The sequence below is a fragment of the Schistocerca gregaria genome, chromosome 2 (assembly GCF_023897955.1).
Source record: "Schistocerca gregaria isolate iqSchGreg1 chromosome 2, iqSchGreg1.2, whole genome shotgun sequence".
NCBI classification, from domain to species: domain Eukaryota; kingdom Metazoa; phylum Arthropoda; class Insecta; order Orthoptera; family Acrididae; genus Schistocerca; species Schistocerca gregaria.
Window position 1 is genome coordinate 116,812,463 of NC_064921.1, and position 12,962 is coordinate 116,825,424.

At 46.0% G+C, this 12,962-nt stretch overlaps 1 protein-coding gene across 1 annotated transcript in view; it reads right to left on the minus strand.

The window, feature by feature from the left end:
* The window catches only part of LOC126336471 (uncharacterized), a 582,392-nt gene that overhangs the window by 21,163 nt on the left and 548,267 nt on the right, over window positions 1-12,962 (minus strand). Inside the window, exons 5-8 of the mRNA XM_050000210.1 lie at window positions 10,435-10,585; window positions 5,980-6,155; window positions 5,763-5,889; window positions 412-1,477 (exon numbers count right to left, since the gene is read on the minus strand). Of these exons, the coding sequence (XP_049856167.1) occupies window positions 412-1,477; window positions 5,763-5,889; window positions 5,980-6,155; window positions 10,435-10,585 (1,520 nt within the window). The remainder of the gene's footprint in view (window positions 1-411; window positions 1,478-5,762; window positions 5,890-5,979; window positions 6,156-10,434; window positions 10,586-12,962) is intronic.

Sequence of the window (12,962 nt, forward strand, 5' to 3'; positions counted from 1 at the left end):
CTACTGTAATTGAAATTGGGTTGTGTTATTGTGTTGTGTCTTGGTCACAAAAATGGTAAAGTGTTTGTTGGTATAATTAATTTGCCGCCAGAGAAATCTTCTTCTACCGGTTTAAATACTCCTCATAGGAGAAAATGGCATTAGGGAAAAATATTTGTTTTGATGTCCCCTACAACCTCCCAGAGTTTGTCGGTTTAAATACTTTTCACCCTATACACTGTAGAGGAGTGGTAGGAATGTCCTGCTCCGACGGCATATTTCTTCCCGAGTTAGTATACCATGCGTGTATCAAGCGACCGGTTTGTGTGTGTAGAGGAGTGGCAGGAATGTCCTAGTCCGACTGTAAATTGCTTCCCCACTTAATATGTCATACGTATATGAAGCGACATGTCTCTGTATATAGAGCCTCACCTGCGTCTGCACACTGCCCAGGAGGGACTTGGGCACGTCGTAGTTCTCGTGCGGGACGGGCTGGCCGGCAGCCTCGGACCTGTGCTGCTGCTTGAGCAGCGCCACTTTGGGGTGGTGCGGACAGGCGCAGGCGGGACTGGACGCCGTCGGCTGCTCCGTCACCAGCGGCAGCGGCATCGGCGGCTTCTTCATCTTCTTCTTGCTGGGCGAGTCCGTGACGGGGGAGTGCGGGGGCGGCGTGGGCGTCGGCGACAGCTGCGGCGGCTTGGGCGGCCTCGACGGCGGGCAGCACTGGCAGCGGCAGGCCTCGAACGGCGGCACCCTGGCGGTGGGAGGGTGCGCGGGGTGGGCGACGCTGGGCGGCAGGCCGGCGTTGGTGCTGGGCTGCGCCTGCTGGAAGCCGTGCGCCGTGGGCGGCGTCTTGGGGCTCTTGGGCGGCACCAGCGGCGGCAGCGACGCCGGCTGGTGGGCGAGGTGCGGCGACTGCGGCCGGTCGTACCACGAGCGCGGCACGCAGTACTCGGAGGGCGCGCCCCCGCCCCCGCCCCCGCCGCCGCCGCCGCTGCTGCCGTGCGAGGACAGCGACATGCAGTCGCAGCCGCTGCTGGCGTTGCTGCGCGCGCACGCGCAGTGCCGGTGGCACGGCGACGAGGAGGCGGCGGCCGCCGCGCCGTCCGCGCACACCACGTCCATCGTCCAGGCGGGGTTGAACGGCACGCCGCCGACGGGGTAGCTGGTGGTCGAAGTGGAGGAGCGCGACATGGAGGCGGCGCCCAGCTTGCTGATGCAGCTGGAGCAGCGCTCCATGGTGGCGGCCGAGGACGAGGGTGCACCGCGCCCCACCGGGCTGGACGAGACCATCGAGCTGGGCCACACCTCGCCGAGCTGGTGCGAGTGCTGGTGGTGGTGGTGGTGGTGGTGCTGCTGGTGCTGCTGGTGGTAGTCGCTGATGGACATGGCGTCGCCGCAGCCGTAGTTGCTGTCCAGGTCCGCCCCGCTGTGTAGGCCCGTGGCTGACGTCTCCGTTGACAGCCAGAAGGGGGAGCTGCTGTCGCGGTGCAGCCGGCTGCGGAAACGGGACAGAATATTGCATACCAGAGAGAGTACACTCCATTTATTCGAGCTACAAAATACAGTCTCAGAAAAATTTGTGCTAGCTATAGGGAAAGTCGGGTAACACGCAATACTTGCACGAACGGAAATGGAAGACCAAGAATGAAGTGATGGGATTAAATCGAAGCCGGCCGGGGTGGCCGAGCGGTTCTAGGTGCTACAGTCTGGAACAGCGCGACCGCTACGGTCGCGGGTTCGGATCCTGCTTCGGGCATGGATGTGTGTGATGTCCTTAGGCTAGTTAGGTTTAAGTAGTTCTAAGTTCTAGGAGACTGATGACCTCAGAAGCTAAGTCCCATAGTGCTCATAGCCATTTTATTAAATCGAGTGGAAGATGGGAATGTAATCTTTTTGACACTGGAGATCAATTTATAAATCGAAAATATACGAAAAGTTCAAAACTGCGATTGAAGTTCAGGGTGGAATGACGATAAAGGTAAGACTCTTTCTGTTTTAAAGTTGCGGACAACTGAGAACTTAGCAATCTAATGATTACAGATTTTGTATTAAGACTAAACTAGAGAGGGAACTAATGAGGAGCGGAAAAAATGAGATTAGAATCAGAGTGAGAGTGACATCAGAACTGGTGATCAAAAAGTAAACAAACCTAAGGAATCGAAATAATACACCATGGACGAAGCAAGGAGACAATAAAGAGGAGACTAGTGCAGGCAAAGAGGGCATTTCCGACCAAATTAAGCTTAGCTAGTATCAAATATAGTCTTTAATATGAGGAAAAACATTCTGAAAATGTACTTTTCGAGCACAGCATTTTATGGTAGTGAATCATGGACAGTGGCGAAACCGGAACAGGAGAACATCGAAGAATTTAAGATGTAGCGCTATAGAAGGATACGGAAAATTAGGGCGACTAATGATATAAGACATGAGGCGTTTCTCCGCAGAAACAATGAGGAAAAGAACAAGCCGAAAACACTGACAAGAAATAAGGACAGGGTGATAGAGCTCGTGTTAAGACATAAGGGAGAATTTCCAAGGTACTGAAGAGGAATGTAAAAATTATAGGGGAAGGCTGAAATTTTGAATACATCCAACAAATAATTGAGAGTGCTGTGTGCAAGTGCTACTCCGAGGTGACGAGTTTGCTCAGGAGAGGAACTAAGAGGACAGTGACACACACAAGAATATATCAAGGGGGGCAAACACTAAATTTCTTTCCTCGAGGAATCTTGAGCGTTGATAAATAAACTACATAGTGCGACAAAAAATTTAGTACTTCCTATGAAGTTATTGGAAACAAAAGTGTTAAAAGCAGTGAACACGTAGTTAAATTGCACATCTTATGATTACGATTTCTGTTGAAGAGCATTTTCCTATTTTAAAACGTTGGCTAACATATTTCAGTTTAAGGACTTACGTGTCTCGCATATTAGTGTTTCTACCGATCTCATATTATAGAATTATTGTTTCCTTGAATGAAAAATATAACTTATCTTTTATAATGGTAAATTTGTGTACAGGTTACTTCCAGAAACTTTTACAAGAGAAAAGATATGAACACCAATCACTGAGAAATAACAGAGGTAAAGGCAGGTCAAAGAAGAGTACCTCTTAGCCCCGATGGCATTCCACTTGAGTTACTACAGAGCAAATTGCTGACATAAACTGCTTGAAAGAAATACGTATTAGGAAAATCAGGTCGCTGGCGTCTATGTTCCGAAACAATGAAATTTTATACAGTGAGCTGACAATTCTGCATCATCTTCCTACATTCAGACAAATAGGGAGCAATGAAGTAATAATTTATGATTACACATGGTACAAGAACAGAAAAAGAACATGAAAGTGGAGCCGGAAGATACGTAAAGCAATAAATTACGCCTACAAATTAAAACTGGGAACGGAGCCTCGATTCGACTCCAGATTCCTGCCTTTCGCGTGCAATTATCTTATCGATGGCCCTATTCAGGGCATGACTTGCAACCTGCCTACACAATTGTAGATCTACCAGAACCTTTTTAATAACACCCCAATTTCTAATAAGGTGCCCACTTTCGGATCCAGTAAGCTGTTTTCATAACAGCGCATGCTTTAAAGTGAAAAATTCATTTAAAAGTAACCTATAGGCTGCTGCTAAGCTATTTAACATGACATTCTTTATTCTAGCAATGATATGCTAGAAAGCTTTTTGTAGTTTCGAAATCAGAAAAGAGTTACTGATAAAGGGGAAGCGTCATGAGCAGTCGCCAGTTAGCACAGTTGGTGAGAAAAGTTTGTATAAATGGCAAGAATCCAGGTTCGAATCCCCAGTGAGACTCACAGTTTTATTCTATCAGGAAGTTTCACTAGAGCGCACCCTCTATTAATGTAGATCAAGATTCATTCTTTAAGTAGTAATTGCATCTGATGAGTGTTTAGACACTCAAGTGCGTATTGTTCAGAAGATACGTGTTTCATAACAAATCTAGTTGCAGAATGGACATGGAATATCGAATTAGCCAAGGATGGATTTTCAAAACGTCTCGGTTACTTTGGAGCATTATATGGTATATCATGCAAGCCCGCTTGCCTAAACCAGTGTGCGTAACAATTGTGACATAAACATGTACCTGAAAGGAAATGATATGAAATACTGGCTCTACGGTATTAATCCTATGGCCCATAGCGTCCACTACAGCGGACAGTTGTTAATGGTCGCATCTCTGACGTTTGCAATCCCTACTGGCCTCGTGCCCTACGTGCATTTGCAGCCTCATGACTGATTGGAAGCGCCAGAGAAGTTACAATTAGCCACACGGTTAATTTTAGTCTGTTCCCAATGAGCCCCGAAAAACAAATCCTGGAATAAATGAAACATTTTTCGTTATCCAGCGCCTAAGATGGTTCAAATGGCTCTGAGCACTATGGGACTCAACTGCAGTGGTCATTAGTCCCCTTGAACTTAGAACTACTTAAACCTAACTAACCTAAGGACATCACACCCATCCATGCCCGAGGCAGGATTCGAACCTGCGACCGTAGCAGTCGCACGGTTCCGGACTGCGCGCCTAGAACCGCGAGACCACCGCGGCCGGCAGTGCCTAACATCTGAGCATTGTTTAGTATAGTCAACAGAGGCTTAACTTTGTGAAGTCAGGCCAGGATCGAAAATGGTCGGTTACGATGTGACATTATGACTGCTAATCAGATAAAATTCAGAAGTCTCGTGCTCAGCGTCAAGTAGTTGTACTGTAACACCAACGCTACATTTACAAAGTATATGCTCATGGGAACAGACAGTCCTGATTTTCTAGATTTTATCAAGGAACCTGCGTAATAATTGGCGTAGGGGTACAATTACGGGCAGCGAAACGATTTGAGTAATAGCTTCCACATGAATGTGCTCAAAGTTAATGTGGGTTGGTACGCTATAAATGTGGAAGCGAATCATAAAAGATAACAATTTCTTATCAATTCGGGCCTCATATGGATCAAGTAAAGAACTACTTCTCATTTAAGTTCGGTTTTCACAATAATCTCCGAATGTCTGACCACTTAGCTCCTGTATTCTTTTTTGATTTTTTTTCTTGATATGGAAACGTATAATTTTATTTTTTAGAAAAGCCCTTCTGTTCAAAATTTCATGTTGTTCAGTCTTCATCTCTTTCAGATAACTTCTGTTTTCTTGGAATCACTTCCAACAGATATATTCTATTCCGGCTGGCATGTTCAAAAACTCTCTTGTATAACTTTTTTTTTCATTTAATCGAACCATAGGGCCGTGAAACATCATTCTACGTTTTGTGATCGGTTTCTTGTTCAGTTTAGTTGTACAGATCTTCATTACATCAGTTCCTGTATTCATCGTTTGGTTTTATTGGCCCAATGTTTTTTTTTTTCATAATTTTCTTCTCTTGGTTTTCCGTTTTTCGTGTCCAGGAATGAAGTTGCATATATACATTCTGATTTTATTAATGTAACATAGTGCAGCAAAGTTAATTGGGAGACGATTTTCACCTTCCTTGCACTGGGTTTATTAGTCTCTTCCCTCACTGGCGTTCTTAAGTTATCGATGTACTTAAATTTTGGAACATCTTTTATATTTGTCATATATTTCTATTTTTTTATATTGAGCATAAAAGACCTGTTACATGTGCCTTTGTTAAAGTGAGGTCCCTCTTTCGTGTCTCTTCCGGTCACCGTTTTAGGTACTGACGAGATTGACTATAGAATTTTAGTGCCGTATTTCATGTCTGAAGGCTTGCAACAACTTACCAAAGTGTCTCACAAAAACTTACCTGCAGGGACAAGGGAAGTCGTCGCCGCTGAAGTCGCTGGACATTGTCTGGTTGTGAATGAAAGACTGCTGGAGGGAGTCCACGTCGGAAGCCCTGGAATGCACCTGTCTCCTCGGACTGTCGATAACTGCGGAAGAGAACCGCACAGTGAGAAATATTGTTTGCAATAGGCAACATAAGAATGCGCACGGTCAAGTGTGTGGCGTGAGGTACTGACCGGACATATTCCTGGTGACCGCTCGCCGCCGGTTGGTGATCTTGCCCTGGGCCGCCATCTGGAAGACCTTGGTGATCTCCTCGGCTTGGTCTGTGACGCACACGTGGACGCCTTCGCCTTTCCCACAGCGGGATCCACCCTCGAACACGAACCGGCCTTCCACCACGCCATAGCGCCTGAAACATCCGGAACGCCGTGTAGATTTCCTGACAGGTATGTACTTTCCGCTGTGCACGATAGTTACCACGTATGCACATAACGACAGGTAGCAGGAGGATCCAAGTAAGGATAATATATGGTCTAGATTCGAGAACCACTTGCAGATAGTTGGGTCATACTGAAAATAGTCTTATGCTACATATACACCCGAATGATGTTTAGTGTCAACAGTCAACCAATTTTAATAAACAATAACATTCCCAAACATGATACTAGAGGGAGACGTGATTCAAATTATCCATTCTCATCCTTAGTGTGAGACAGAAACGAGTGAGGAAACCAGCCATAAAAATCTTTGACGTCCTATGTAATGTTGTAAGGAATTTAATAGGTAATTAAATTAGTTTTAAACAACTTCTCCAGCGACTACTCCATACAAGATTTTCTGAATGTGGAGATGTTGCGTTATCTCCTCTCTCTCTCTCTCTCTCTCTCTCTCTCTCTCTGTGTGTGTGTGTGTGTGTGTGTGTGTGTGTGCGCAATTTTTTTCTGTTTCGGACAAGGGGACAACATAGTTAAGTATAACTAACAGTGTGCATGGAAGAAATATAACTTAAGAAATCATGTGAATGGCTAGCGTGTTGCATAATTTTAGGGGAAAACAGTACTGTTGTTATAAAACTGACCCTCTCAACATCACACTGACAGGACGAAACTATGATCCATGGCACATGTAAAAGTAGCCCTTGACCTTGGGCTTCCGCCAAAAAGATGACAGCATCATGCTTCTTGCGCGCTTTGCATGCAAGGTCTGCAAGTCTGAGCGCGGGGGTGGGGTTTGATTTTAGTTATGTAGAGAAGTTGAGGAAGGGAAGTAGCCATGCAGTTGAAACTTCTAGCCATACAGTTGATTATGACGTCACTGCAACGATGATGTCCATCGTAGCACTGTGTGACCGTACGGTTACAATAAAAGAAGAAGTCGACACACACGTACGCACACACACACACACACACACACACACACACACACACACACACACACACACACACACATACACACACCACATAACATTAGCAAGTCGACATGCACATGTCAGGAATTCCGCAACTACTGCAATGTGCAATACACAACTCATTCCCAAAAGATCGTCGCCTACGGATTGGGCATATGTTAGGCGATATCTGACGCGAAGGATAAGGATGCGTTTCCACCTGGACACGTTGCATAACCTCCTCCGAAAATGCGTTAGACTCACCAACGTTTTCTCGTTACTCATCATTAGAAGATGACTTGAGACACATATTCAATTCGTGTGGGCTACATGCGATCAGCATGAAAGCAATCTAAACACCACTTCCCTACCCACCACTACTGTCCTCGAGCCACACAAAATTCAAACACGTACGGAGTTATCACTGATCTTATAGAGGATGTAAATCGACACATACGGGGTATCCTAGGAGGAACAATCAGTATTCAGGCATGTGACAGTAACGATCGTTCGAAGCAAAGACAACGGCGAACGTGGGCTCTAAAATGCATACCTTAAGAGCTATGAGCACTTCATGTTCAATACTGTGAAACAAATCTCTTCTACTGTAAACTCTCTGCTTTCCGTGTTTTGTAGTAGAATGGACCAAACAAACACTAGATTATCTTTGCTATTGTGAAACACATTCCTTCTACTGAACAAGTACTCTTACGGGACGCGTTTTGTAGTCCTTGCTTATTGTAATTTTTTTTTTTTTTCAAATGATCATTCCAGTAATGTCTCAGAATATTAACACCCTACATGTTTATCAGCTAACACGTGCTCCAAATAGGTTTTCAGACAAAAAATGTTACACTTTCGGTCACGTAGTTTCGGTGTATGTACAGTCCAGTTACCACTTCCATCAACCGAGATGGTGAAGGAACAATTTTTTAATGGGGCGATATACTTGATTAAAAAGACGATTACAATGACATAACGGTATTAAATGTTGACACTGAAATATCCGAAAAATAAACCGAAATTGAAAGGGAAGGTCGCCGGAATCGACTACTTCAGTGCAAAAACCGCTGGGTAGGGCACTCATGCCACAATTTACGTCAATGTATCAAGCCTTTCGACTGTTCACTTGTTTTCAAGAAAGCGGTTTACTGAACATAAGTACGTAAACACATTTTAAACCGTGTTTCTTAACGTAGCTAATGTGTGTTTGTCGTTCAAAGTAGGGCCAAGAGGAATTACGGTCACTCTTAGAAGCGTAGGTATATTTTCTTGCTGTAAGTAATGACGAAGGCACGGATGACAGCCTCACTCGACAGCGTATGTCGCTGAGTAGCTTATTCCAGCCACCTAGCCTCGGAGAAGAATATTTATGTAGACAGCTAAACGTAAGAAATGTTACTCTTCCTCCAGCATTGTGAACATAGGTTATTTATTATTTTCTGGGATGTTACACCAACAAGTTACAGTTTTCTAATTAGAACGCAATGTTTATCCATCACATAAGTGTTGCGTTAGAACCAGTTGTCTACAAACTAATTTAAATGAAATTGCTATCAATTTGAGTTAGGGAACTAGAAACTTACAAATTTCTAAGGGTGAATGCAGCGTTCTGTACATTATTGGTGGTGTTTCAGACAAGTTTACTTGTGGCAGAATGTTCATTTCAGTAAAGTGTGCAAACAAGTGTCCAGCTCAATACGACTTCTTAAAAGACCTGCAGACTGGGCGAAAGCTGCTGCTGTTACCGAGCGGTAAACTTCCTCAATGGGCTGTTTGAAGTCATGTTCGGATCGATTGTAGAATGTACCCGTACACTACCGTATACAAGGCAGGTCGGAATGCACAAATGAATGATGCTTGGTTTCCGTCTGAGCACAGCCCATTAATTACAACACGCATCCGTCCCTGAAAGTTTGAACGTTTCTAGCTCCCTGAATAAAACTGGCAGGAATTTTGTTTGAATTTCAATGTTAAAAAGTATATCGGCTCAACCACTTGTTTATAGTGTAAAACACTATAGACAAGTGGTTGAGCTGATATATTTTTTAACACTGACATTCGCAACCACGACCTTTCATCCAGTATGGATAAAACCAAAATTATTTGAATTTATTTGTCCTCAGTTTGTTTAACTGTATCAGATACGGGATGGAAAAAAATGTTCTATTTCATATAATTATAAGTCGTTGGTGAAATTTCCTGGAAAATAATCAAGTAAACTACGATCGTAACTCCACAGAAATAGTAACGTCTCTCACTTTTACCTATCTAAATAAATGTCTCTTGCCCTTAATTTTTTGCCAACAGGCTGGGCCGTTGAATACACCGCTCCTCATCAGATCACCGAAGTTGGGCATGACCAGAAGTTGGATGGGCAGCCGCCTGGGTTCACAGTGTAGTAGTGGCTGCTTTTCCTTGTTCAATATGGCAAATGGGAAGAGGGGTGGCGACTGATGACCAGACTTTGCCACCAACGTCTTTGATTAAATTCCAACCCATTCTGCAATGTCTCACGCAGTGTTGACGTAGACACTGTCGGTGGTCATCAGTTCAACAGATATTGACAATGAGCTCAGCAGTCCTCTTGCTCCTGTTCCAGAGCCGTAGGCTAAGTCGCGGCACCTTCACACTTATCTCATTATCATCATAATCCAATACAACAGGCACCCATTAAAGAGAACTGCACCTATCAGATACACTAAAACTCACAACTCCCATTCTTCGCGAAGGAAAGGTGCGAAGGTGCGCCAAGGACAGAAAAACACTTCCAATTAGGCGGCCGAGCCTACCCTTCGTCGACTCGCAGCCAACAACGTCACACACCTCATCATTTTTAAAGCACCATCACTGTAAACTCTAAGTCTGATGGAAAAGCCCTCAAAGTGGTATCTCCAGATCATTTCCGAAGAACGCTAGTACGGCTCTTGGAACAGAGCTACGGTCAGTATCTACCAACCCTCCCATCTGAGTTAAAGTTAAGTCTCTCTCTCTCTCTCTCTCTCTCTCTCTCTCTCTCTCTCTCTCCCTCCCTCCCGCCCTTTTTCTCTCTCCCTCCCTCTCCCTTCCTCCCCCTCCCTATCCATGCCTCTCTCCCACTCCCCCCTCTCTCTCTGTGTCTTTCTGCCTCTCACTCTCCCCTCCCCCCCCCTCTCTCTCTCTCTCACACACACACACGCACACACACACACACACACACACACACACACGCGCGCGCGCGCGCAAACACCTCCTTCCTTGCCATCATGCTGCCGTGTGGTCCAGACAGACAGACGGTTACAGCGTGGCCCGCAGATCTTACCTCAGCTGGCTGATGTCCCAGAAACCGAGAAGTCGCGGCGGCACGCCGGACGTGAGGCAGAAACGCTGCTCCTGGACGTGCAGGCGCGCGGGGCCGGGCGAGATCTTGGCTCGCGGCGGCGCCGACGTTATTTGGATCAGGAACGGCTGGTCTGAAACACCGAGTGCGCACTCAGCTGGCGGAACCAGGACGAGAGTTGGTGGCAAAAAAATGACATACGAAATCAGTGGAGTCACTTCCAACTGAAAACTCTCAGATTCTGTAGTAAAAACTCAAGAGTTTCCCTAATGAGATTTTCACTCTGCAGCGGAGTGTGCGCTGATACGAAACTTCCTGACAGATTAAAACTGTGTGCCGGAGCGAAACTCGAACTCGGGACCTTTGCCTTTCGCGGGCAAGTGCTCTACCATCTGAGCTACCCAAGCACGACTCACGACCCGTCCTCACAGCTTCAGTTCTGCCAGTACCTCGTCTCCTACCTTTCAAACTTCACAGAAGTTCTTCTGCGAAACTTGCAGAAGTAGCACTCCTGGAAGGAAGGATGTTGCGGAGACATGGCTTAGCCACAGCCTAGGGAACGTTTCCGGAATGAACATTTATACAGATCATTCCAATTATTTTCTGCTGTGCCTAACAGAAATATAACATATACCAGGCGTCATTTACCATCATGAACATCCCTGACATTGTTCCCTATATTCCAAGAACTGAATCCGTTTTTGATATTCGAGACATCAATTCATCCAATTTTTTCACGTTTATTAAATAGTCAATTTTTTAGACTTAAAAGTCGAAGTAAACTGTTAAGGTTGTTCTAATACTAATGAAGAATTTCCTATATCTGCGTCGCTTTTTGTGGATTACTGGATCTGTATGTAAACTAAAGTGTTCTAAATTCTGTATGGATAAAAATAGGACAATGACCAAGGAAAATGTTCAGTATTTAGACATTTTGGTGAAAACTGAAATCGCGAAGGAACAGGAAACTTGCGAAATTAAATAACAATTATGTGAGCATAGGACTGAAGTACACCAGACTATCGCTAATCTTGCCTTCAGTAGTCCGGCCTCATAGTAATCTGGCGCACATCCAAAAACACGTGCACAATGAATATGTCGTACGCAACAATGCTTAGTTAAACAAAACTTTATATATTGTATTTGAAACTGTAGCTTTCTTTACAGTTGGGAGTCATGTCTTCTAAAAGGAAACAAGTACTTACGCTAGACCTCAAGCAGAAACTCGAAATTTTAGATCAGTTAAATCGAGGTTTTTCGAAGAAAGCCATTGCTGCTGAGTGCAATGTTGGACGAGCAACTATTTATGACATCAAAAAGAAAGAAGATGTTATTCGACACTACTCAGCACAAACGGATAGCGAGTTGGTAAAAGGGAAGGTTATGCGAAAGAGAGAGAATGATGACGTAGCTGTTTATACACTCCTGGAAATGGAAAAAAGAACATATTGACACCGGTGTGTCAGACACACCATACTTGCTCCGGACGCTGCGAGAGGGCTGTACAAGCAATGATCACACGCACGGCACAGCGGACACACCTGGAACCGCGGTGTTGGCCGTCGAATGGCGCTAGCTGCGCAGCATTTGTGCACCGCCGCCGTCAGTGTCAGCCAGTTTGCCGTGGCATACGGAGCTCCATCGCAGTCTTTAACACTGGTAGCATGCCGCGACAGCTTGGACGTGAACCGTATGTGCAGTTGACGGACTTTGAGCGAGGGCGTATAGTGGGCATGCGGGAGGCCGGGTAGACGTACCGCCGAATTGCTCAACACGTGGGGCGTGAGGTCTCCACAGTACATCGATGTTGTCGCCAGTGGTCGGCGGAAGGTGCACGTGCCCGTCGACCTGGGACCGGACCGCAGCGACGCACGGATGCACGCCAAGACCGTAGGATCCTACGCAGTGCCGTAGGGGACCGCACCGCCACTTCCCAGCAAATTAGGGACACTGTTGCTCCTGGGATATCGGCGAGGACCATTCACAACTGTCTCCATGAAGCTGGGCTACGGTCCCGCACACCGTTAGGCCGTCTTCCGCTCACGCCCCAACATCGTGCAGCCCGCCTCCAGTGGTGTCGCGACAGGCGTGAATGGAGGGACGAATGGAGACGTGTCGTCTTCAGCGATGAGAGTCGCTTCTGCCTTGGTGCCAATGATGGTCGTATGCGTGTTTGGCGCCGTGCAGGTGAGCGCCACAATCAGGACTGCATACGACCGAGGCACACAGGGCCAACACCCGGCATCATGGTGTGGGGAGCGATCTCCTACACTGGCCGTACACCTCTGGTGATCGTCGAGGGGACACTGAATAGTGCACGGTACATCCAAACCGTCATCGAACCCATCGTTCTACCATTCCTAGACCGGCAAGGGAACTTGCTGTTCCAACAGGACAATGCACGTCCGCATGTATCCCGTGCCACCCAACGTGCTCTAGAAGGTGTAAGTCAACTACCCTGGCCAGCAAGATCTCCGGATCTGTCCCCCATTGAGCATGTTTGGGACTGG